Genomic DNA, 27374 nt, shown 5'->3' with positions numbered 1-27374 from the left:
TTACTGTTGAGAGTAATGCACATTACTATACCGTGTTACTCTGTGTCGAGATGTCATTGGGGATGTGGTTTGGCTTATGTGAATGTCTGGACTCACCATTTGTGTCACCTGAATTTCTGGCCCTACCAAAATACTGCCACTCATCATAGGCCCCATACAACCATCAGGCATGTTACTATTGTTCATGTCAGGCATACCAGGACTAGACACCACTCTCTCAGTATAGATTACATTGTGTGTGTCAGCTAACTCAGCAGGTATACATATATTTCCTTGAACATCATAGACAGGTGTCATTACTGTTTCTGTCACGACAACACTGGGTGTGAGCTGAGGATCAAAAACAATTGTGGTGGGTTGTACACATTGATCAGCAGTAGTGTAAGTCTCTGTCACTACAATATCCCCATGAATAATGGGGTCAGATATTGCCATTTCTGCCATTTCTGCCTGGAATTCAGCCTCTGAGAGAGTCATTCCTGAAGATTCATTAACAAAGTAATTAGGTCCAAGCAAAGGAAGGTCAGTACTAATAGGTATACACATCTGGTTTGAAGGAAATGGTTCGATTTCTGTGTTTAAGCAGATTTCAGCAAGAGTCCTAAATTTTGGGTCTAATGTTTCCATGTAGCTTTCATCTAAATCATCCACAATCCAACTGCAACAACCTATGGAGCCCACAGGGGACCCTGCTCCCTCATGGTCATAAATGAGCAGACAGTCGTTCGCTGGCCGACCTTCATCTTCATCTGCATAGGCATATGCTTTCTAGAATTAGAAATAAAATAAGAAATCAGAGGTTTGCTTTTCTTAAATAATCAAAGAAGAATGACAATACTTTAGAGACATCTCATCTAGGACAATTTCATGGAATGAATTGAAATAAACATTGGTTCTTTTCTGTATTTCTGACTGGAATTTTTAAAGGATTTCAGGGTACGTTAATGGTGTATACATTTAAAAAATATATAAATTTCTCTTACTTAAAGCTAATTAATAATTTTTACATTTTATTCAGATTTGAGTCAAAGACCATGCTTTCATCTTTTGGCTTTTTAGTCTTTTGTGTCTGAGATGGTTCAGAAACAAGAAAGTAAATTTAATTATGTTCAAAATATTATCTATTGAATAAATTATTCTATAATAAATTGTTTGAATAAAGTATTTATTCAAAGGATATATAAAAATATATAAAGATACAATGATCTCTATGATTCTCAGACATATCAGAATATTTAATGAAGTTTCTGTGCCACTTGCAAAAAGAACTGGGAAGAGCCTGAATTTGGGTTAGCAGGAGGAAAACTTTACGAGGTATGTCACATTACTTTTAGTGCCAGGACCTTGAAATGAAATATTAAGTAGGAACCCAATGTGTTAAAGAAAAAAAGAAAGTCAAAATTTCCATGGGAAGGGAGTGGAGAGCCAGTTCTCTCTGCTATGGCCTTTGCTGGTTCCATGAAACCCTAGAGGTTTTGCCCAACCTATCTGAAATGGTCTGAGATAATCTGATCCTTTTGGAACTTTTATAAATAAACGAACCAAAGGGCCAAAGAAGGTGAATGGCATGCTTAAGACCTGAAGCTGTGGAATGCTCTCTCATTTATGGCATAGCATGCTACTTTTCTTGTGGTCTGTGCAGAATTCTGAGTGAAACCATCCAGTATTTTCCCTCTTCTTTCTGGTTTATTTCTAGTTCCATCCATGTTGCTGCAAAAGGCATGTGTGTTTTTTTTTCTTTTTTTTGGTTGCTGAGTAATATTCCATTGTGTCTATGTACCACATCTTTTTAATCCATTCATCTACTTTTGGTATGAGCGAGCTTTTTAATATCATATGTATGACATATAATTTGTGCTCATTTGTTGTTGTACTTAGTAGTACAATAATTCAATTAACTAATAGTACTTTTGCAACCTGAAATGCTATTTATAATCACCAGTTTTAGGATATAGTTTATAATTTACAATAATGTGCTTAGCAGTTTTTGTTAAGATCAGTGGTGGAATTCCTGTATTTTCATATGGGGTGTAAAACAGGCTAATTGAAGGATGAGATAAAATGGACAGTTAGTGAACTAAATATATCAAACGGGAGCTCATAAGAGGGGTTTATATATGCTGATTCTATTGGGTAAGTCAACCCAATGCCTCTGGGGCTTCTGCTCTAGAATGTTCATGCAGCCACAACCCCTCTCCATAGTGAGGGGCACTTAGTGGGTGGGGTACTGGATATACAATGTGAAACCTAGACTCTAGGCCCTGAGGTATGGCTGAGAAATATCAATGCTCTCTCTTGACTGGTAACTTTCCCCTCACCCATCCTGTCTACTAGTTAATTTTCTTTCTTTTGGCGACACCTGCAGAGCAGGAAGGACACAAATTTTTATCTTGGTCGAGATTCGCGGTGGCTGGGGAAACAAAATAGGTTATAACCAGAAGGAAGCAGAAGCAGAAACATGGCAAAAGTGGGGAATGCTGGGTGCTGGCCTTCTTCACAGAAGTGTGCGGTGCTATGCCAACTGAATGTACAACTGTGGCAAACACACTTTCTGTACTTGAAGAAGAGAATTTGTCGGAGACCAGCTCCAACCTTTGGGGTGTCTCGAGGCAGCACAGACAGGACCCTAAGATGGGAAGGCGTCGGCGAGCAGACATTCCAAAAGGGGAGACAGGAGTGGGTGTGAGGAAGACACGGGAGTCAGGATAGGGTGCAAGTCTTCCTGCTTTTCCTTCAGCAGGTCTTTATTTATACTGTGTAGCAAGTAGTTAATTGTAATAATGCATAAGGTAAGTTAATGAGATATCTCCATAAAACATTCTCAAGGACAAGGGAAAAAACATTCTTCTGTTTACAATTTGTGGTATGCTAAATTATACTTTTTTGTGACAGTTATCATATATACAGCTGTCTACTTATCATCAAAGGAAGAGGGGTCTGGAAAAGGGTGAGCTTGTTAGCAAGAGGTTGTTAAGGGTCTTGGGATAGTAGTAAATTGTGTTAGCATGTTATCAGTGAAAAGCTAATGGGTAATTTGAGGCTAACAGAGAGTAGTTTGTGTTTGCTTTACAAGGGAGTAAATTAAAAGAAAGTTGTATAGTTGTATATCAAACACCTGTGTAGTCAAGGTTAAAATTTGTCCATGAGTCCTTATGCCCTGGGAGCCTTATCTGATGTTTATTTTTTATTCAAAGAAACCAAGGAAGCTTCCCAGGAGTTTTTTATGTCCTGGGGTCTTATTTCTCCTGGAGCTTGTCTTGTCTCAGGAGACAGAGGAATTTCTCCTCCTGGGGCAGCTTGCCTGAACCAGGCAGTCACCTGTGTGGCTAAGCCAATCCAGTTGTAAACTGAATGTTGCTCAGAATATTTTGATATTATATTTATACAAAAAAGTGAGGTCATAACATAAGTTAGCAGTGGACAGTCTGATTTTTCAGAGCTTATCCTGATCCACCCAGAATCTGTCAGACGATGGATGTTGCATAGCTTGTGTCAAGAATTTTTATTTATTTATTTTTTAATTCAAGATGGACCTAGGGTTAAGAATAACTGAATTTATTTCAGAAGATCTTACTGCCATTGCCATTATTATTATTATTGAGTCCCAATTCTACTTTATGTCACCGAGAGCGGGGGGGGGGGGGGGGAATTACCTCAGAGAAATAGCTGTCCAAGAAAGCCATGTTCAGGCCAGCGTCTGCATATTCCCACTGTGTCCCCAGCGTCGAACTCCGCCTCCTCATGGTTCCTGCTGCTCCTGCGGCCACTAGGCCAGTGGCAGCCCCAATGGCTGTGTTGAGTTCCACTCCGGATACACCCCCTTCAACCGTCCCTCCAGCGGCATAGGTGTTAGTGTAGATTTCTGAAAGGAGAAGTGCTCGAGTTGTCTGCTTTGTGGGTCCATGCAAATAAACATTGCCCGTCAAGGTCTGCTGAAACACCACACAGCAGAGCAGGTGGTGCCTGGCAATGAGGCAAGTGCTGAGAACTATACCCACAACCTCCATGCTTGTTGATAAATAAGGAAACAGTACAGAGGGGGTCAGGTGTTTGACGGGGCCTCCACATTTGCACAAGCATCTCCCCTGGACTTAAAGGTGTAGAGGTAGGTGTGAGAAGGGAGGATGCTGGCCTGCCCTAGTCCCAGCTTTTGCTGCCTGTGGCAAGGTCCCCGCAGCCATGCGAGAGGGCTTGCACCCACTCTGGAACCTTCCATAGCAAGAGCAACATGTGTTTGCAGCGACTGAAACTTAGAGTCTTCATTTATCCTGATAATGTTCATCCTGATAATTTCTGAAAATTCTCAGGTCTGCTTTGAATGGGGCAACCACTTTTGTTCTTGCTGGATACCTGGGTATTTTTTCAGTATACTCAACTGTGTGTAGGACTACGAAATTTGGAGGGTATAAGAATAGTGAGGCAAAAGTGCATACGTTTAAGAAACTTTCTTCAAAGTATTAATAGGAGTACATGCTGCTTTTTTTTTTTTGAACAGCTTTTAAATTTCTATTACTAGTAATGGCGACAGTAGCACTGATTTTGGCCTACTCTAATGTATGCTTTTTGATCTATAAATACAGACACATACCGTGTGTGTGCATACTTGTTTACTTCTTGCAGCAACATTTTTCAAGTAAGTACTATGGTAATCTGAATTTCAAGATCAGAAAATTGAGGCCCAGAGAAGTTGAGTGTCTTGCCCATGCAGGTATTACTACTAAGTGAGGCAGCTGGGAGTCAAACCTAAGCATTCTGGTTCTAGAGTTTGCTGTAGATTTGTCTCGTTAAGTAATTTAAAAAGATAACAGATTTAGGTGTCCACTGACCAGAGGAATCGATACGCTCCTGGGTATTAGAGGCTGTCATTGGGACACATATATTTGACACATCCTGAAAAGAAAAAAAAAGATTTTTGAAGTCAACGCTTTATGTTAAACACTTGAAAATTGATGATAGATATTAACTTTTCAGTGTGTATAATTTTCAAGACACGCTCCTTTCGTTCCACTGAACCCCAAGCTTCTCTGGAAATGGGCACCTACTCACCCTGTCCTCGGGCTGGGCTCCTTCGATTCCCCAAGGCTGCATCACCCCTTCTCCTCCCTCGGGCACGGGAGCAAACCTTGTCCCCAGACCATCTGGCCGTCTTCGTTTGCAGCAGCAAATGAGCAGCAACAGTGGTGACACTGCCCGAGAAAGTGAAAAGTGTTAGTGCAGATTGCTCAGTTTAGGAAGTCATGAGTCTATCTTTTTGGGGGGAGGGGGAATGTGCCGATCTTTAGAATTAAAGGGAAAAATAGAAATATAAAATTGTCAATCTTCTCCAAAGGATTGAGTATACATATGTATATAAATAGGACCATCCACCAAATCCCACAGTCCCTCAGAGTTGAAATAGAAGGAGTTTCAGATTATGTAATCTTAAACAGTAAGATTATGAAAATAAACTCGTTTCTTTGCTCTCATCCAAGACTCCTGACTAATTGGTGGTAGAATCAAGGTTTAAATCCAACTTTTGATTCTTAGCTACTCATGTACATATGTGTGTAAATATATATATATACACACACACACAAAATTGTATGTATTTATGAATTTATGCATATAGGGGAATATACATATTGAATACATGAATAAACATGTACTTACCTCCATTGTATGTGTATATATACAGGTACCTAGATTTGTATGTGTGTAAATACATAAGCATATATTGGAATGTTTCTGTGTCTGTAGATGCAGTTGCATACCCATGTAACCAAGCAACACACACACACATTACATGTGAACAAGACTGGATAAAGGATTATAGGAACTAGAGACATGACCTTTCTTCAACCCTTATTACAGTCACCCACTAAACTTAATCATTAGATCAATCAAATATCACCCACTGAACTTAACTGAGCTATTTACATTATTTTAAAACTTTTCCAAAATTCTAGAATACATCCAGTTAAGTTCTTTGAGTCTACTGTGTTGCCTTTTTATACTTTTCTAAATTTTCTAGCATAACATGAATTCCACTGAATGAGAGAAAATTTCAAAGCTGTGATTGATTAAAATAGGGCTTATATTGATTAAAATAGTCAGGTTGGCAATTTTCCCATCTGCACCATGAACAATAAAAGGTTGTCTTTCATTTCCAGAGAATCTTCTGGAAAAGGACTAGCACTGATAGCCTCTAGGCCACTGCTCCACTTCCACTGTATTTTAGTGAATTTTGGTGTGGGTGGGGTCACCAAACATCACTGGTGCTCTTTTGCAAAGGAAATGCATGTGCTTTGTACTTACTGAATACAATTACTATATGAATAATCTTTCTGGGGGGCTAGCATCAAAAGTTTTAATTGGAGACCCTTTGGGAATGAAAATCCCATCCTGAATACTCCTTTGTGATGGCTTCTTGCCCACCTTTTCCCCTCTCCACTTCCTGGGTGTGCTCTGCCCTTTTATATTTTCCTTGTTTGTGCTATTCTCTTGTCCTAATCTACCTATAAAATCCACCCTCCTTTAAATAAAAAAACAAAAGAAAACTTCCTCTTCCTCTTTTTTTTTTTTTTTTTTAAAGGGAGGGCTTGAGTCAAGGCACTTCTCTCCCCAACCTCTCCTTTGGTGCAATTACTCTTGTTTCTTTACACTTCAAGCACTTTGTTAAAATTTGCACTGTAGATTTACTTTAAAGTTTTGTTATATTATACTTAGGTACTTGAATATATTTCCCATCTTCATGATTCTCACTGACCCCAGATCTTATTAGTTGTCATTACTGAAGATGTTCCCATCCTTTCTAGTCCCATTGCACTTTCCCCAATTTCTATAAAAATTGGTGTAGATAGCAAAAAAGCAATGATTACATGAACCTAATTATTCCATTGAGCCTGATTAAGTTCTTATTTTGAAGAATGACTGAAAAGGGGTTTAATCTAGTACTTACAAAGTAGTAGTAAGAGGCCAAGAACGATCATGCCAATTCCCGTTGGCCCAAGGCCAACATTGGAGCCCCCGACTCGGTCATCAGTGACATATACGTCACTGGTCACCGAGTTGTAGATGTTTGTGGTACTGGAGTACAGGCACGTGGGGTTGCTGTCACAATCACAGGCCTGTATCTGCAGGATCTGCGGCAATTCACATGCTCTGTTAAGGCTGTCCTTCACGAGTACTGGAATCTGGTAAACTTCAGGGATTAAGAGCTGCTCAGCTGTTAGGATCGCAGAGGTAGCTGAAAAGGCAGGAAGGGGGGAGAGAAACAAATTGAAATATACTCTGCTTTTAGATGAATGTTAGGAATTCATTACTACCTTGTAACTGTTACACAAACATACCTACTACTTTGGGATCTGTTTTTCACTTTACATATGTGGGTTTATGCAATATTTGTATCTCATATCTTCACAATTCTAATGCTGTATAATGCTACATGTAAATGATATATACCACAATTTTACTGGTCATTTTCTAATATTGGGCATTTGGATGTATATATAAAATAAAGAACTATGTGTATAGACATTTGTAAATGTAAAAATTTATATGTGTGTGTGTGTGTGTGTGTGTATGTCAGAACTGGGTGTAGGCCAGAGGTGCAGGATTGAGAGGATTCACTGCTAAGGGGAGCAGTGGGTGGACAGGAGAGGTTAACTGCACTATATAAGGGTTAGCTCCCTGGCCAGGGGTTGAACTCAAGCCATGTGGTAATAGCACTGAGACTTAACTCTTACACCACTGGGAAGGCCCACATATAGTTCTTTATAACAATGACTTCATTGATCCTATGTGCTCCTACGTGAGTAGAAAATGTGTAAATGTATCTGTGGACTAACTAAATCTCAGACATCAAATGACTAGCCTGAATTAATACAGTTTAGAGAGTTATGACACTTGGTAATTTAACCAATTATTTCAAATTGATCATATATTGGTTTAGTGCCCTAACTATATAAAGTGATATATAAATTGATATTTATGTACTACTATTTATAAATATAGTATAGGTAAAACTTTAAAAAATTTTAGTTTGACAGTAATTTTTAGTTAGCACATAGAAATAAAAGACATCAGAAAATATGACATTGCAGGGTAAGAACAATTCAAAAAGATGGAAGATTATATTTCCCTATCAGAGAGTTCAGAACTGCTATAGTAAACTCAAACAGAATAAAACTCAGAAAGCAAGTCAAAGTAGGATAATAGAACTCAGGACCACAGGTCAAATACACATTGTTTTTGTATTTCAAATTAGTTCAGAAATGAAATCAATGAACAGAGGCTAGAAAGTAAAACTTTTTACAAAGTACACACAGAAATTCAGGAGGCAAAGAGCTCAATAAGTGAGATCAATACCCCTAGAGGAAGCTATGGAAATAGAACACTTCAAATAGGAGATCAAAGTGGCAAACCTTGAAACAGTAATGCACTTAGGATCCTGGAAGAAGAGAGAAATGAAACATAAAGAAAATGAAGAAGCAAGTCAAGAACTTGAGTTCCAAGAAGAAAGTCAACATAAGAATAATGGTTGAGAGAGAGAGAGATAGAGAGAGAGAGAGAGAGAGAGAGAGAGAGAGAGAATGTAAGACTCATGAGGGCTCTTTTCACTTGCACAGTGAAACTATCATTAAAATGAAAAGACATCCTAGCAAAAGGAGAAAGTAGTTATACGTCATACATCTGACAATGGCTAATATCAAAATCTTCAAAGAACTCATGCAACTCAGGAAAAAGAACACTAATGATCCCATCAAAAATGGACTGAAAAGATAAATTAGACGTCTCCAAAGAATACATACACATGGCCAGCAGGCACATGAAAGGGAATGGCGGATTATAACTACAAAAGAAAGCTACCTCAGTCTTGTAAAACTGGCCCATATTAAAAAAACAACAACAACCAAAAAACCAAAATCCAGAAACAACAAGTTTTGTGCAGGTATGGAGAAAAGGAATCCTCGTGCACAGTTGGTGGGAAGAGAGTAGTCCAGTCTCCATGGAAAGCTGTATGGAGGCCTCCAAATATTTAAATAGATTTATATACATCCCAGTGATTCTACTCCATATTTCTACCCAAACAATACAAAAACATTAACTTGAAGGGCTACATGCACCCCGATGTTCATGGTAGCACTATGTTTTAACAACCAAGTTATGGAAAGAACCCAAGTTCCTAATGGTAGATGAGAAAATTAAAGAAATGTGGGATAGTATTCAGTAAAACAAGGGGCATCATCCTAAGTGAATAAATAAATAACTCAGAAAGAACATGACAAATACTGGAGGATTTCACTCATATGTGGAATATGTAGAAACAAAACACAGAAGCTGACAAAAGTAAACCAAAGCAAACCCTACAAATATGATGCAGAGTTGAGGGGATGAGAGAGAGTAGGTCAGGTGGGAACAAAGGGGAGAGCTGGCCCACTGGGTGCATGGTAAAGGACTCTGGACACTCTGGTGATAGGTACTGTTAAATAAGTAAGGAAATAAAAACATGATGAAAACCAGAAAAAAGCATTACAATTTTCCAGCAGTGTGTGTACATGAACTTTTTATTCCATTTAATATACATATGGCAAGAAGCATGCAATTGGTGGACATAAAGTATGTCGTCACTAATTACCTAGTAATTGTTTTTGCTTTTGGTCTTACTGTTTGAGAAATTTTGCATTCCACTTACCATTTATTGATCTGATATCCCATAAGTCAGCAGTCCCTGCTGGCTTATCGACAACACAGAAGGTAAAGGGAGCCCCAAAAGAGTGATCACTAACAGAGATGAGCGTAGATGGAGAGGTGATGCAGATGGCACTGCTCTCAGTAAAAATAACTGGACAGTAATCGTCAGCATCAGGAACTTCAATACATATGGTTCCCGTAGCTGTTTTCCCAGAACCGTCTGAAACAGAAAAGCACCATGGCTTTTAGACAAATGATGCAAGTTGAAAATTCATTCTCATAGTCTGCAGCAGATAGAAACAGGATGAATGACTCCTGAGATGGGCACGAGAGGTTCCCTTATTTCAACAACCTGCAGCCGTTTTTGCTTTTGATTGTTACCTTCCACTCATGCTCCTTTTTAGTCCTTTGGACAAGCCTCTCCCTAACTCAGGACTCTATACATCCTACTCACTCTTCCTAAAATGATTTTCATCCTGCTAACCTCTACATAGGTTAATGTACAACATGAAATGTCCTTCCTTCGGGAATGTATAGTGCTTTTTATTCCCTTCTTGTTGCCATATAAAATTCCAGACCAGCATCGAGCTTACATTCATCAGATGCTATTGGATCTTTGTGAAAACAAGCAAACAAACAAAAAAAAAACCAAGCAAACAAAAGCAACACAAATGAAAGTAAATAATGGTTCTGTATTTACAGTTGATTTTCATCCTTTCCATTAAATGCTTTTTCTCTCTGAAATAGCACATCTGGAAATATAAATGTATACTTTAAAATACACTTTAAAAGATAGTTGTTTGATTAAAATGAACAGAAACCTAGCTTTTTCCCCACCAACCCACTGAAATAAATTTTGGGTTATAGTTTATTAGGAAGCACAGTGGCCCAAGAGATGGGAGTACACTCTTACTCCACTTTTCTTTTACTTTATGCTCTGTTACTGTTAATAAAGAATTTCTTTCGCTTTTAACTTGCAAAGATCTTTAGCTTCCTTATTTGAATAAGGACATTCTCATCTCTAGGGTATTTTTCAAGGTCACTTTTTGAGAGATTAGTAAACTGCTTTCTAAGATTTCTTGCTCAAGTTGTAGAGTCATTTAGTAAGTTGACTGATATTAAACAAAGCCTGTTTCTGTATCCTACGTGTTTTTGTACTTTATTCAGCAGTGGCCTTCCTAGACAGAAGCTCTCATTAGACAAACATCAGATTGTCTCAAAGATTTGCTTTCTGAGTCACTCTCTGATACTCTGGAACTTTCATGTGTCCTCGTGATATGGTAACTCAAAGCTTAAGTGCTTGCTAACAGTGTTTGCTCTGCAACGACATTTGTCAACCACAGAGCTCCACCTTGTCACCTGGTCACTGGGCATCAAGCTTATCAGAACCATCTGGATGGCTCTGTGCCAGCACAGACAGTCTGCTTATGTGACCAGACAGACAATGGCCCTTGCTTTTAGTTTTCTGTTGGGATTTTCTGATAATGCTTTTTTCCTTCTTTATTTACTTGAAGCAAATAATTTTACTCTAGCTTTGGAAGATTTTCACAAATCACCAATATAAAGACAGACAGTGATCATCATGGCTAAAATCCTTTTTAGGAACAGATCTTTCAGTAGACTCATAACAAATAAGATTATATTGTTTGTGTAAATGATAAAGATATTAAAAGTGACACTCATAGGACAAAGAGCAAATTACAGTGATTATGTCTGGATGTTATTATGGGTTCTTTTATAATCTTATGCTGCCCATTTATTTTTCTATTTTTTTTGCTTGCTATAAAACTCAAATAAAAATTGATGCAAACCCGTATTACCTATATTCTATTAGGTATGTATTTAGGACATTTATTTTCTTCCTTCTTTCCTGGTTACTGGCCTTTTTCTATTTTTCAATTCCATAGTAGCTGGTTTTCTCTGAATTTCTCTAGAGATTAATTAACTGCTGATAAATAAACAAACTCTTATTGCTATGCCCCAAGAGGAATGCTTAATAGATTTTTTTCCCCATGAGAAGCAGCTAATTACAAGTTAAATCAATGCATCTGTGCTTTCTACTTTATGTCTCAAAGTTGGAATTACCATGTATTTTCTTACCCTTACTATCTTATTTCAGACAACATGAGTAATGAAGTAGTCCTCACACAGGTATCTCATTGTTACTCAGTTTTAGTGGTTCAAAATATTTATATTCCCCAGGACATTATATTTGCATACAAGTCTCCTACAATTCTTTTTGGAAGTAGGTGAAATAAATGATGACCCAAGTATAAATTTTGGTTGTAAGTGAATACTGAATTCAGTTCTTGATCTGAGGTATTTAGAACTCTCTGTAAGTCTTGCTGATACCACTAAATGATATATTTTACTTGAGTTAATCATAATTCACATTAAATATTACTTATATTTAATGTAATAATAGTAATTTCATAAAACTGAAAATAAACTTTCTTACCATCTACAGCCAGGATCTCTGCTGTGTATTTCCCATTTGAAATATATTTTGACTTCTTATCAAATTCCCTAGAAAATTGTATCTCACCAGTCCTTGAATCCACTTTTAACCAGCTACCTGCATCATGTCCTATGATATACCTGTTTTTAAATAAATGAGTCCATCATTACACATATCAAAGTTAGCAATTTTAAGATGTATAAGGGCTACAATGTGTTAAACATACATTTATCTTTCTTTTTCTACAATTCTGACTCTTATTAAGCTCGTCAAATTTCTGAAACAGCTCTATTTTCATCTATTATTTCCTCCCTCTTAGATTAAACAGAGGGTTGAAATTAGCCCCAAAGTCTTAGTTAACAAAGGTTTTAAGGAAAAAATTGGTAAATTATTATTTACAAAATTGCTTACTCATCTTGGCCTCGCTTGGTACAAGCTACTACAAAAGATCAAAGAGACTCACAGAGTAACTGTAGGTGTTTCTTTGATCTTACAGTCGCTCTCTGAACACAACTCAGACCCACTTGGAGCACTTACAGCCAGCTGGAGCCCTTATAGTCTCTAACAGACTATTAAAATTCAGACTAAATGCCCACGCCTCAACCTTCTAAAAGAATAAAAACAAAATCTCCCACACACAGTAGCACATGTTGCATGAATTAACACTGAATAGAGCTCTGCTCTTATCACTCCACATCAGCAATATTTACAGTACCTGACGTTTGTTGCAGGATTTCCTGTGTCCAAATCTACAGCTGTATATGTGCCAAGCACATAATTCAATAAAGACTCTCCTCTTACTCCATCTCGCAAACTGAACGTCATAGAATTTGGACGAAACGAGGGTCCTTCTCTCACATTAACAACCTGAATTCTCACAGGGGTTGAGTGCATTCTAAATTGAGAGGCAACTGAGTGATGAAATTCAGCTTGGTTTTTAACTCCAATACTGAGATGGATATTAGGCATTTGTTCATAGTCCAGCATCTGAAATGATAGAGAGAAGCACTGAAACAGTGAAGGACTCTCTTTTGACTAAGAAGCTACAGTAAGTAAACAATAAACCTGAATAATATCTAGAGCTATGAAATTCAGATTCGGAATTGATAAAATTTTATTACTGCATTAGGTATTGCAGATGATCAAGCAGATAATCACTTCAATCGGTGACTTTAAACTGGACTGGAATTTTGGAGTTTTGAAATTATATAAAAACTCTAGAATAAAAACGCTCATTCTTTTCCAATGGGCTATTTATGAAAAGTGAAAATGATACAGAATGAAACTTAAAAAAAGTTCACAGCCATTGAATGAATAAATATGACTTTGGCTTCCTTTGTAGAATTCACTTCTGAGAATCTCTTGAAAGTATAATCAACAGAATAAAGGAGCCAATGTAGGTGATGTAATCGAACATGTTATTTTGTAAAAGGTGTACACAACTTCTAAAGGAGAATTCAGGGTTGTTAGAGTCAGCTCTAACCTCTAATTGTTCTGAGTCTGGTGTACAAGAAGACTCCTTCACAGGGCACTCAAATAAGTGAATATCACACCCAGAGAAAAGTCACCTTTGAAATGGGTTCCATGGATAAAAGATGAATAGAATCTTTTGATCCAGAATGATTGATGTGGTGACATGAAAAGTCACAGGTGAAAAGGGTGCTTGTTAGAAAGGGAGCGATGTCGGTTGAGAAGGTTCTGGAAGTGAATGGTCATTCACAGCACATTTACTGACAGTAGAGGATGGCAGTGTCCTCAGCCAGACCTGAGTGCAAGGCTGCTTCTTAGAGAAATTCCACATGACAAGTGTTTCGTTAGGTTATATTTAAGTTTTCCACAAATACTGATATGAGAGAAAGAGCCTAGGAACTCACTTGAGCTCTTGTTTGGTTTGGTTCAACACACCTCAGTAAATTTCATCGAAAATCCCTGACATTTGGGATTTCAATTGCTTTTGTATATCTGTTTCCTCGTTCACATAATGCAGAGTGCAGAGATGGCAATGAATTTTGTGCTCCCAAAGGAATTTTTACTTGGAAGAGATTCCTTTTCTATGACCCACTTTTTATTTTCAAAAGTCCATGCTATCCTTAAATACATGAAACATCTAGGATCCTTTGATCAGAAAGAAAAAGCTCTCAAAGTTTTCTCACGTGAACATAATTTATGTGCTTGTTTTTTAGCCAAAGAGTTCTCTTATTGATTAGAATTGTGAAAATACACTAATATGCATTAGAATGCATCAATTATAGAAAGTCACTGTATGTAAGAAGGGAAATTGGGGGAAACCTAAATTTCCAGGTATTAGGGAAGATAAAGGCAAGACTATTAATTTTTTGCAAGTATTTTCCTTGTCAAGTGTTTTCTGATTGTACTCAGAGATTAGGGGTGCGCAAAGTGTGATAAAAACAACTGCTTAACCTGAGTCTTCACTTGGATTTAGAATAAAGAGGCTGAAAAAAATCAGTCTCTAAAGTTTAGGGCGTGATTGAGAAATAATCACTTACAAAGAATATGTAGGTGTGTGTTAGGAAGTTGGTGGGATTGGCGTGAACTTTGGGAGTTTAAAGTGTGATTGGGCTACTGCTGAGTATTTTACTTCAGTACTTTTTTATATAAGAAGTTTAATCTTAAGATTCTCATATCTAGTTTCCTTTTTTTTTTTTGGCCTAGTGTAACATGACACTATTAATTCTTGGGAGATGCTGTTTCATGTTTTCATATTAAATTATTAAGTATGAAAGAGGGAGGTTAGTCATCTCAATGTAAAGGGGAAGTTTTACTATGGTGAGGACTCAAGAAATGGTCAAATATTCAGCAATACCACACCTACGCATTTCTCCAAAGAATGTGAAAACACTAATATGAAAAGATTATGCATACTGGTGTTCATGGCAGTATCGTTCACACTAGTCAAGGCATAGAATCAACCTGAAAGTATAGATAGAGGACTGGATAAATTGTGACACACACACACACACACACACACACACACACACACACACATATTCAATGGAATGTTACTCAGCTATTAAAAATGTCAAAATGTCTTTTGGGGCAAAATGGATGGGTCTTGTGATGGTTATGCCAGGTGAAGTCAGAAAGTGTAAGACAATTACTAGATGGTTTCTCTCATTTGTAAAAAATAAACCACAAAAGAAAACAGATGACCAAAACACAGATAAATAACTTGGATTCTGAAAATTATGGTGATTATCAAAGAGGAGGTAGGAAAGGGTGGAGGGTCTCATGGGGTAAAATGCTATCGTATATTGGCACTGGAACTTTGATAGGTAAAGTATGTTCAAAGTGAGGTCTGAAGTTACATTCCCAATCCTATGATTTTGTAAACAACCATCAAATCAACACAAGCTTGATGGAGAATGGAGGCAAGATGACTTCCTAATGAACTGTCTCAGAAAGTTTCATAGTGACTGGAATAGAGAAAGCTAGTAACAGTGTTGACTGACCACAATTCCATTGTGTGCTAAATTTAATGTGCATATATTTATATCAACATATATTATTATAAATATGTCTTACAGTGTTAGTAATTTTGTTTGAGAAAATTATTTTTCCTTATGAATTTGAATCTTATTGATTTATAGTTTTGTTTCTAATTTTTATCCTTAAATCTCATTATTATCCATAAAGCATAAAGTGGTTTAAGAAAAATTAATCTGTATAAAAATGTCAAGTGCTGTAGTCTATATTCAAGGTTCTCAACACTAGCCCCAACTCAGTAATTCGGTTCTTGTTTCTTCCTCTCCTCTGAGAATACGCTGCTACTGTCCCACAAAGAGCTCACAAGCCTGGAACATGTTTTTACACTTTCTCACCTTTATGTGGTAACTCATTTCATTATCCACATTAGCAATTTTAATTACAAGACATTCAACTCTATTCCCTGCATGGAATCTTTTTGGACAAATTTAGCTAAAAAGATTTCATTTCTTCAACTGGTTGTTTAATATCATAATATCTAAGCTACTATTAGTTTTTAACTTTAATATTATTATCTAATTTGGTACTTGACTTGTCTTCTCAAGTAGATATTAGGTACTGTGAGAACAAAACATCTTTTTATTTCTCTTGGTCACACAAGTTGTGTTGCTGGAATTCTCAGACAGGCACATTGAACTAACTTAAGGTACTTGTTCACATAAACAGTTTCAGGATATGGAGTATAACTTTTGGGGCAGAGTCTGTCTGTAATACTTTAAAACTGGAAGAATACTGAGATCCCATACTATACCTTGACAACTTTCAGAATGCCTTCATTTGTTCGTGGGTCTGTCTGGATTTCGAACCAATTGCCGTCATTTCCAGAAAGTATTAAATAATCTGCCAACCAATTATCGGTGCCTTCTTCATCAAGGTCAATTGCTTGCAATCTTATCAGTTCTGAACTTAAACAATTCTCTTCAATACTTGCTGAGTACTGAAATAACATAGACCACCAGTGTAATCAATGAAATTTTAAAATAGAAAAGATATTGATGGTGAAATAATACATATTTATCATTTAAAACAACAATAAACTATGTTAGCAATGTTTGCTTCATTATTATATGCCAATGTCCTATAAGAAATACAAGAATAAAATGATTATAATAGAATCAATATTCATATGCTATATGTGAAGTCAAAGTCAAACTGATACTGTTTTATTTTCTTATTTTTGATTTTCCTTGATTTACTTCCTTATTTTACTGTAAAGGGTCAAAAAGCAATACATTTATCAGTAGTTGCGGGCAAGAGAATTTTTGTGGCGACTACTCTTCTCTGCTGCCCTAGCAGCGAAACCACAGACAATACCTACAGGAAGGATGAGGCTGTGGTCTAAAGAAACTTACCAGCCCCACCCCACAACATGGGGCAAACCAGATTTGTGCGTGCTGTTTTTAGTTTTAGGTTTCTTTATACCTAAAAATGATAATGTAATTTGAGAGTAAATAGACTATTGAGTTAACAAGTCAGACATAGAAGGATGCATCTATATTGTTAAATGCTTCTTAGTTCAATTGTAATATAGTTCCAACTTTCTGCAAGTGGAAAGCATGGAGGAGGTTTATTACTTTCAAAAAGGAAATTTGTGCAGAATAATGACTGAAAGATCACACACTCTATTAAGGTATATTTTATACATAACACCAAGGTTTGTACAGCAAAGCAAGCTGCAAATGTCCATACATGGAATAGAACCAGTTTCACAAACAGCAGGAAAACAAATAGATTATTGATATTCATGGAGAAAGGATTATAAAAATAACAACTCACTGAAGTTTTTTCTAAGGTGGGAAAATTATCGTTGACATCTAAAACTTTGATTCTACAGTCACATTCGGCTGATAGTCCATCTGTAGCTCCATCCCGGTCTGAGCCTCTCACAAGGAGGTTGTACATACTGTGCTCCTAATTTAAGAAGAAAAAAATTGTAAACTTAAAAATTGTTTGGAATGAAAACTGATACCTGTTGATGTTATTGTACTTTCTATAATTGTAGGTCTTTTTCTTTTTTTAAAAATATTTACTTATTTATGCATACAGAACTGGGGTATAAACCAGAGATGCAGGGGTGGTGAGAGGATTCACCAGAGATAGAATGGGGGGCAAACAGGCAGATGTATGAAGTACACTGCTGAGGGGAGCAGTGGGCGGGCCAGGAGAGGTCTGCCACACCATGTGGGTCAGCTCAGGGGCCAGGGATTGAACTTGTACTGAAGCAGCTGAGGCTGGCTTGCAGTGCTGCTTCCTTACCTGTTGCACCACCAGGGAGGACCCTATTGTGTAGTATTTTAATATAACTTTTTCTTTTATATAGTTTTCATCTAAAAATTATAAGGTTTTTTTTTTTTTTCCTTCCCATGGTTATGGGAGGAAGGACGAATAGGGTTCATTTCACCTTCAATTTCTCAGATTTAAATTCTTTAGTTCTGATGACTTATTCATAGAAGGTTTTACCTCTCTGTCAAGGAAACTGGACATCGTGCGAACTTCTCCAGTGTACCTGTTCAGGATGAACATTGGTGCACCTGTTGGCTCCTGAGAGATGATCTTGTAGGCAATTTTAGAATTCAGATGATTATCTTCATCTGCATCTGTGGCACTTAACTTTACCACCAGTGTGTCTAGAAATGAGGATCGAGGGGGAGAATATTTGGGACTCTTAAAATCAATTCAAATTATCAAGCATAATTACCAAGCAGAGTGGTTAGCTTCCTTTTGAATTCTCTCTGTTGTAGATTTTCATGAAAATATCTCACCCAACTTTCAGATACACCATTGATTACAAAAATAATGATGGGTTGCTCCTATGAGTCCTTCATGGTTTATAAATTATTTGCATTCTTTACATAATGAATGATAAATTAGGGACAAAATAGAGTGATCTTTAATATATGAAAATGAAGTTCAATAGATGTTACCATAAAGCTAATGAAACTGATTTTATCAAGTTGTTTTGCTGTGGTCCTGTGAAATTATTTTTAAAAGCTTAATTAAAAGATTAAGGCTTAATTAAATTAAACATTGCAATTATTTATTGAGTACCTATATTACTAATTAGCACTCCCCTGGAAGGCTGAGTATTAATATTGGTTGCATTGGAAAATAACAAAACTTTACCAAACAGTCAAAAATATATAATTATGGATAAGATTTGTCCACAGGAATATAAGAAGTTCTTAATTATTCATGACAGAAAAGAACAGCCAATCCAGGCTGACCCCCAAAGATATCAGCCTATAAGATTGACTTTCTAGTCTCCAAAGGGAAAAATCCTAGTACAGAGAGTCAGGGACTCCTTAAAGAGAAAGAGCCAGGTTTCATGGAGTTCATAGTATGTCAGAGTGATACCTTGGCCCTGTGGTTAACTCTTCTCAGGGAGGGAGCAGTAACTAGTCCGCTAATCACCAACAAAGTGAATGTGGGTGTGAACTGAGATGTGGGTTTCACCCTTTCTTTTCTAGGTTATCCTGTATCATCAAGGAAGCAATGACAGATTTTGGAAGCTGTTTTGTTTCTCTTATGAGATAAAGCCCTCTCTTTTGCCTCTCCCTGTCCTCCATTGTATATGAAAAAAAATTGTAATTTTTATTTTCAACTTTATTTAGGGGATCTGAAGGATTTTTCCAGACACCACCCCCAATCATCTCTGCCTTTTGTTATCTCTGCTCTCTTCCACTATCTCCATCCTTTCTTTGACACTGCATCTATTACCTCTATTTTGCTTTCTCCTGACATTTCTTTTTTCATTCTTCTTCCTACCCCAATTAAAAAAAATTATTTATTATTTATGCATATAGAACTGGGGTACAGGCCAGAGGTGCAGGGGAGGTGAGAGGATTCACCAGAGTGGGGAGCAGAACAGGCAGATTGATGAAGTACACTGCTGAGGGGAGCCCTGGGCGGGTCAGGAGAGGTCTGCCTCCCTTTGTGGATCACCTCCAGGGTGGGGTTCAAGCTGGCACTGAAACGGCGGGGGCCAGCTTGCAGTGCTGCATCTGAACCTGTTGTGCCACCAGGGAGGCCCCTACCCCAAATTTTATTTGAAGGTATAAGGGCAGACATATTTGAGAGGAAAAGGAATATTAGGCAGTTGGGGGAAGAAAGAGGCTCAAGGCAAGGAGGGAGAGAAGAGAGGTAGGTAGCAATCTAGGAAAAGCATAAGTGTAGAAAGGAAAGAAATTCAGAAGAGATAGAAAGAGGGAAAGAAAAGGGTGTTAGACTTGGAAATGGAATTAAACTGTGGGAAAAATAAAGAACTGAGAGACCGTAATGTAATTATGAAGACCAGCGGTGACTCTTTAGGCCTGATCTGATGGGTATCTCAATCTATGGTGGGGCCTGGTCAAAAATTTAAGGAACATACAGAACAGAGCCCTTTCCACACTCACAGTTTCTTCTATAATTTACTCACTTGGAATAAATTAGTCATGAGCTCAGTTAAAATCTTGGAGGAAGGGGCTAAGCATATGCTAAATCACACATATAAGAATCCTTCACTACCAAGGGGGGGGGTAGTTTGCATTTTAGGCATATATTTTTTATGTTAATATTTGTGGAATTTATTAAAAATACAAGTTTGACATTGCCTGTTCTTTAAATATTTCAATCTTGAAAGTCTGCTAATTAATGAATAATATGAGCAAAGTCATTCTGCTTACTTGCGTCACTGTTTTCTTCAATGCTGGCTGTGTACACATTTTGTGTAAAAACTGGAGGGTTGTCATTTATGTCCATAACTTTCACTCTGAGCTCCAGAGGCCTTTCTAAATCTTCACCCCGTGAATTCAGAGCCCGGCAATAAATCTACGGAAAGTCATGAAAAACTGTCACTCTCTACCGAGGAAATAAAGTAACATACTTGAATATATATCAGAAAACGTGCAAAGGAACAATTTGCCTAGTGACTTGTATCATATTAGAATCTAGGAATTGAAATACCATCAAGATTTTGGTCACGTCATATGCAACACCAGAAAATTCTGGACTATAAACTTACATTTTTGTACTGTCTACTACTGCAGATCTTTTATTTGATCTTATTCTGCTGTTTTATCAAAAGAATTACTCTTGAGCTGCTTTTTAAGAAAGAATGTTGAGGGAAGAAAAAGAATATGCATAAATCAAAGCACACTGATGTGACTTACCAAGAAAAGTGGAGTTATCTCTCTGTCCACCACTGAAGTGATGTTAATCTCCCCCGTTCGAGGGTTAATGGTGAACACTCCGTAAGGCGGCCGATCTATCCCGGCTCCTGAGATGCGATATGTAATCTTCTGGTTCACTTCACAGTCTGATCGAATCTATGAGAAAAATCACTAGGATTGTAAAATTGGAATCTCACTACTTTTTTCTAAAAAGAACATTTTATATTGATATGTAAATGTGAGTTTGATGATTTAATCAAATGGTAGATAAATTAAGTCAGGAGAGAAATACACCATTTAGAGTTATTGGCAATAATTTTATAAATCAAATTATCATATCACCAAATAGGAAAATATCCAGCTACATAGATTTTGATTTAATAGTTTTATATCTATTGCACATTAATTTAAACAAAGATAGTTAAAATTTAAAATCTCACCTGTACACTACAGATGACAACTCTCACTAAAATACTAAGATTTGTGACCCAAATATCCACGATTAATTAAAGACTGTTGGAACTACAGCATGGATTAGCAGATCTCAGAGCACAAGTCTCAGTTGTACTGGAGATCTAAGTCTTTCTCCTGCCATCACTTGAGAACTCTCTATTCTGTATCAGCTCCCAGTAAGAGATACTGAAAACAGTCCTAAGTGACATGAACAATTGATGTGTCAGCCATTTTTCTAAGTCATTATGAAATACCGAAGGCTGCAAATCCTCAAGATGTTAGAGGGCTTTCCTGCCCTGCGATGACATTAGCTATCAGCATAGGCTACTCCTGTTAATTTCACCACTCACTCTGGCAATCGGATTCCTCTTGGAGTTGTCCTCTCCTTCTCGACAGGCTGCAGCAAACTTGATCCATTCTCGCTTTTGTCTCCTGACAGTTTGCCATGTCGTAGTGCCATTTTCAATGTCTAATTCTTTCACCTTCAGCAAAAATAGTTCACATGTTGTACTGTGGCAGGGCAATTTTGCTTCATAAGAGCATTTATTCATCTTTGTAAGGTACACACAGAAAATTCAATAGCATTGAATTTCAGAAACAAAGGAAATTTGTGCTATTTCCTAACTGCAGATTGATGTAGCTTGATGACCCTGCCTAGTTACTTCTTTTTCAACCATCTTATTTAAACATATATGATTTTAGTGAAACAAATCTCATTAGCCATGTGTGAGGCACATAATGCATCATATTGGATGATATATAGTAGTTCATCTTTTTCTCAATTTGTCCTTACAGGCAGAGACTTTGCCCACCTCAACCTTCATTGGGCTCTGAGCATGCTTTCTGGTCTCCTTAGTTTAAAAGATTGTTGCTATTCTATGTGAGCTCATACCATAGAAGAGGCAAGTTGTAGTGGTGTGCATGCTTACCTAAAAGAGAAAAGGGACTTTTCATTTCTGTTGAAGGTACCAGAGTGGCTAAAGCATTTAAATGTATTATTGTAGAATTAAAAGGCTATTTTAACTGAATTGATGATAGTCATGGGCACCTATATGGCTCTAAGTGTTATTCATTTGCATTGCTGCTTGCTATATGTTTTTTCTCTTTGTAGTCTTATGTTGCTACTGTTGAAAATATTTTTAAGAGTTTTATGCTATCAAAGATCTTGGAAATTTAATTACATGCCTAAACATTTGTATACATGCACATGCACACATATATACATTGTGTGTATATATGTGTGTGTGTGTGTGTGTGTGTGTGTGTGTGTGTATGTATGTATATATTTATAGTCCACCTATTGACACCCAGATGATGTATGTTTACATTGAAACTTCACTTAGTAACCATTTGGGAAAGGAGAATATTCCATGAGAATGAAGTTCATCCTTTCAAAAACCAAATCATTTACATTTTTCTCCATTTGACACAACTTCCTGAAATGTAACACATAGTTATTTTGTTAATGGAGATTACAAACATAATTTTTTTCAAAGATTTTTTAAGGTCATCAAAATGCAAATTTAACTACCCAAATAAGATTAAGTCCTGTCAGAGAGGACAGCAGGGTTCTGTTCCTTGAGCTGTTCTATAAATGGCACCAAATTCACTCTTGTTCTTTTCAGCTGTGATCTCATTGACTGACCATCAGCTATTTTTCCTATTGATGTACCTGTCTGAAGTTCCTCTTCTGTCCCAATGTATGACTGTGCTTCTTTTGGTTTGTTTTACACTGGGAAACATATAAACTAGCATAATTTGATAAGTAGGGGTTACAACACTGAGCTGTCACGAACCGTGCCTAAAAGCATTGCAATTTGGGGTTATGTCTTCTTAGCACTGCTATTTCATTTCAGAAGAGGTCCTTTTTGTGTAAATTCATCTGGATTATTTTGGTTTCAAATGTTGTGATTTTTGGTATGTGATACAGTACAAAATTTAGTTTTTCTTTCAATTTTAAGTTAAGAAAATACATTACCTCAACAATGAATTCACTGTTTACTTCCAGCACCACCTGTTACAGAAGGCACAGCATTAGCACAAATTTGCATAATTTAAAGAAAGCAGCATCATGAAAATATTGACAACTGTTCTCCTATTAATACATTTCATGAGCATACACTTGCCAATAGTATGGAATAAACATGATAATAAAAAATGAGGACTGGCCCTCACCGGTGGCGCAGTGGGTTAAAGCACAGCACTGAGAAGCGAAAGCCACTTCCGTATGAGTTCGATTCCCGCCTGCCCCGGAGGTGACCACATGGTGTGGCAGACCTCTTCTGACCCGCCCGCTGCTCCCTTCAGCAGTGTACTTTGTCAATCTGCCTGTTCTGTTCCCCACTCTGTCTCTGGTGAAGCCTCTCACCGCCCCTGAGCCTCTGGCCTGTACCCCAGTTTTGTATGAATAAATAAATAAATCTTTAAAAAAAATGAGGACTATTGACCTTATACTTTCCAAGGCTTTAAATTTTAGAGAAAGAGAGATACATAAACTCTACAGCAAAGCAAAATAGGATACATGCTAAACAGAGGTACCAAAAGCTGAAATGGAAAGATAGAAATGGTTTCACAGGAGAGTAAGGATTTGGATGGAGAAAGGGTGTGAGATAGGTGAAGGTTTGGAATGACAACTATATCCAAAAGGGGAAGAAATATAGATCAGAAATTTGACAGGGCCAAATGTTTCATCTTAATACACTTTCTTTCTCACATATAATTATTAGGCATTAATAAAGTATCTAGATCTAGAAAGTAAGTACAATATTTAACAGAAGATGGTCTTATTTGCTTGTATATCATGTTTTATTTCATAATAAATGGTGCCTCTTAGGAGTTAGACTTTCTTTTTGTTAGAAAAGTAAATGATTCTGGATGATAGAAGAAAATATAAAAATCCCACTACTTTGGAGACATTCTTTTAGACGTCAACATCCCCCCTCCCAAGCATATATAAATTCTAAGTTTTTTTTTTAACTGAATAGAAAATTATATACTATGCACCATTTTTTTAATTTGCATTTTACACTCAATGATTATCATGGTAAAATCCCATGTCAATTAATACGTATAGACATCATGCATTGATGGTTACCTGTGTACCACTTTAATAGACATCTCCTATTCAGGTCAGTGGGACAGTAGGTTTACTGAGCTGATTTTTTTTTAAGATTTATTTATCTTTATGCATACAGAACTGGAGTACAGGCCAGAGGTGCAGGGACAGTGACAGGATTCACCAGAGACAGAGTGGGGAGCAGAACAGGCAGATTGAGGAAGTACACTGCTGAGGGGAGCAGCAGGTGAGATAGAAGAGGTCTGTGATGCCATGTGGATCTCCTCTGAGGTGGGGATCAAACTCATGCTGAAGTGGCTTTAGCTTTTTAGTGCTGCGCTTTAACCCACTGCACCACCAGGGAGTTGATTTATTTTGTTTTTTAGTACTATATGTTAAATTCTGCCATGTAGTCTCTGGCATTATCTTCTAGTGGAAATGCTGCTTTAGTGGACGCAGAATTATTGGTAAACTTGGCACATGGACCCATTGTTAATAAGAAGCTCTTTGCCTTGTCTTTAGCTTCTCACATGTCTCTCCCCCCCCCTTTCATATTCTCTTTAATCTATTTCTTAATGCCTTCTGAAATTGGAGGCCTGACAAAGAATTCCAGCAGTTTTTCCTCAGAGCTCTAATAAACACAATAACCTAGTTTTGAATGTAACGTGGTAAGAGGGGATGTTAAGGGGAAAGTTGTCCTAAAGGAACTGTAGTCTTGTGGACTCCACCCCTTACTCGGGCTTTCTGGACTCTACCCCCCTACTCCAGTGATTGAAAACTACAACTCCCAGCAGTAATAGGGAGAGAACTGCAAGGACCCAAGGCATTCTGGGACTTTGGGGGATAAATAGGGCGCCATTTCATCTCTTGCTAGGGAAACGGCTCATTAGTTTGTTACCAGAGCTCCAAGTCAGCCGAGCTGGTAAGATATTCCAGTTGTTGTTTCCTTTTCTTTTCCCCTTTTGTAAATAAACCCATTTTATATGCACCTGCAGTATAACTGAATTTAAGCCTGCGGGTGAGGTCCCACAGACAGGCGGCCCAGTTCACACTGGGGTGCCCTATAACAGAAAGCCTAGCTGGAGTTCTGTTCATAATTCAGAGACGTGCAGGAAATTTTTTCTGTATTTTCCCTTGTTTTCTGCCTGCTTACAAAATGGCTGCAAGGTTAATATTGTATCTATCTATATGGATATCTATCAATTATGTCTATGTCTACTGGATCCAGAATTGATCCAACTCTCCATTTTACTAGTTATCCTTGTTGAATTATTTAAACAAGGTTGCCATAATATTGATGCCCTAATGCTTGTGTATATACGTCAAAATCTAAGTCTGTAAATAACCTGAAAGTCATGAAAGTAAAAGCTAAGAACAACCAATCACAAATAGTCAACTAGTTTTAAGTTATAGCCATCAGCAATTTCCTTACTGGTTTCCATTTCACAGAAGTTTTTCCAAAATAAACGCTTGACATTTCTCACAAGATGAATGGAGCAGAAAAGGATTAAACTAAGTGAACTAAGTCAGAAAAAAAAAAAGACAAAAATTAAATAGTGCCACTTATTTTGGGATATAGGGAAACCAAACATTTAGAGGAATGTGAATTTCAGAACTACCCTTTGAAAGCTGATATAGAACTGAGGCATTGGGGAGGGGGGAATAAAGGGCGGAGGGAACACAATGCACTGTGGGAAGGATGTGGTTGCTTTGGTGATGGGTGAGCAAGGATGACTCCACTTGAAAGGGGGATCCCATACTTACAAAATACAAGTGTGTGTATGTGTGTGTGTGTGTGTGTGTGTTTAGTGTATACACACTGAGGACTAGAAAAGGATTCCCTTACATACTTCCCCCAAAAGTTCCTATTTTGCAATTTTATGTCAATAAAAAAAATAAGCAAAGTATTAAAAAAAAAAGAGTGGTGTGAAAAAGTGTTCTTATTTTCTTCGGCAGAGCATTTCCAGTCCCTTCTGGTTTAGCTGCCTGCTGGAATAGAGCTGCTCAAATACTTCTTAACATTTTAAAACACCTCAGTTGTTCTTTGTTCATTTATACAACATCTAAAACTTTCCTTCAATCTTATACTACCAGCTCAATCTGGCTTTACTTAATCATTGTTATTGTGCAATTCTAGCTCTAGTCTCAGGGAAAGTATTGATGTTTGTTTTGCTACTTCTAATATTGTTTCGTATCAGTCTTTAGAAGACTTTTCTTGTGTAACTCTAAAGTTTTTGAAAAATGATATGCTCTTTCAAACTTTTCTACAGTGACATTTAAAAAAATTATAAGTTCAAATATTTGCAAAGGATAGAATTTAAGACTATTGTGAATGTTGTATTTTGTTTCATTCATTTTTAAATATATCATATAATACACTTATTGAGGTCACATTGGTTTACAGAACTGAATATGGGTCACTGGTATAAGTGCATAACTCTTTAGAGTATGGTTACATACTTTAGAGTATGGTAACCACCCTCCACCCACCACCAAAACACTGGTATTCTTGCATCATAGTCCACTGGGCTCCTCTCTCCCTGGTTCCCATCTCCTCTGGTCTCTGCTTAGCTTCAGTTCTACAGACAGATTCCAGTAAGTGTTGATATTTTAAGATAAATTGTTAACATTACTTTTTAATATAGTTGACAGTATATAAATATGGTAGTCATTTGATGGCCATTCCTGTTCGTTAAAAATAGATGAATGGAGGCTCTCCCTGGTGACACAACGGGTTAAAGCATGGCATTATGAAGCTCTCCAAAGCCACTGCAGCATGGGTTGGATCCCCACCTGGGAGGTGACCCAAGGTCAGCAGACCTCTCCTGACCCACCCAGTGCTCCCCCCAGCAGTGTATTTCAGTGTATCTGTCTGTTCTGCTCCCCACTCTGTCTCTGGTAAATCCTCTCACCACCCCTGCTCCTCTGGCTTGTACCCAGTTCAGTATGCGTAAATAAACAAATACATCTTTAAAAAATATAAATGAATGAACTCTTTAATAATTGGATATCATATTCCCAGTCAGCGACCTATATACTTGGCTAGGTTCATCTTACTTGGGTGTATATGCTTACTTCAATT

General features: G+C 37.3%; 1 protein-coding gene across 1 annotated transcript; it reads right to left on the bottom strand.

The window, feature by feature from the left end:
• Nucleotides 1-25119, bottom strand: DSG4 (desmoglein 4). Its single transcript, XM_004683810.1, has 16 exons — nucleotides 25075-25119; nucleotides 23216-23251; nucleotides 21588-21719; nucleotides 20785-20940; nucleotides 20299-20443; nucleotides 18095-18261; nucleotides 17411-17545; nucleotides 16386-16571; nucleotides 12846-13117; nucleotides 12131-12270; nucleotides 9674-9892; nucleotides 6938-7225; nucleotides 5047-5186; nucleotides 4827-4890; nucleotides 3654-3862; nucleotides 1-768 (listed from the first exon to the last, which is right to left on the bottom strand). Exons 1-16 carry the CDS (start codon nucleotides 25117-25119, stop codon nucleotides 1-3), a joined length of 3102 nt encoding a protein of 1033 aa, XP_004683867.1.
• Nucleotides 25120-27374: the final 2255 nt, after the last annotated feature.

Source organism: Condylura cristata, unplaced genomic scaffold (assembly GCF_000260355.1).
Source record: "Condylura cristata isolate star-nosed mole 26May11 unplaced genomic scaffold, ConCri1.0 scaffold00016, whole genome shotgun sequence".
Taxonomy (NCBI): Eukaryota; Metazoa; Chordata; class Mammalia; order Eulipotyphla; family Talpidae; genus Condylura; species Condylura cristata.
Note: the sequence above shows the minus strand (reverse complement) of the source record. Positions and strands in the feature narration are given on the sequence as shown.

Coding starts and splice junctions, on each gene's coding strand:
- DSG4 (XM_004683810.1), bottom strand. CDS start 25,119: ATGCCTTGGGTCCTTGCAGTTCTCTCCCTATTACTGCTGGGAGTT. Junction 17,546..18,094: donor CCAGTTTCCTTGACAGAGAG/GTAAAACCTTCT, acceptor TTCTTAAATTAG/GAGCACAGTATGTACAACCT. Junction 9,893..12,130: donor AGAGATCCTGGCTGTAGATG/GTAAGAAAGTTT, acceptor TTTCTGTTTCAG/ACGGTTCTGGGAAAACAGCT.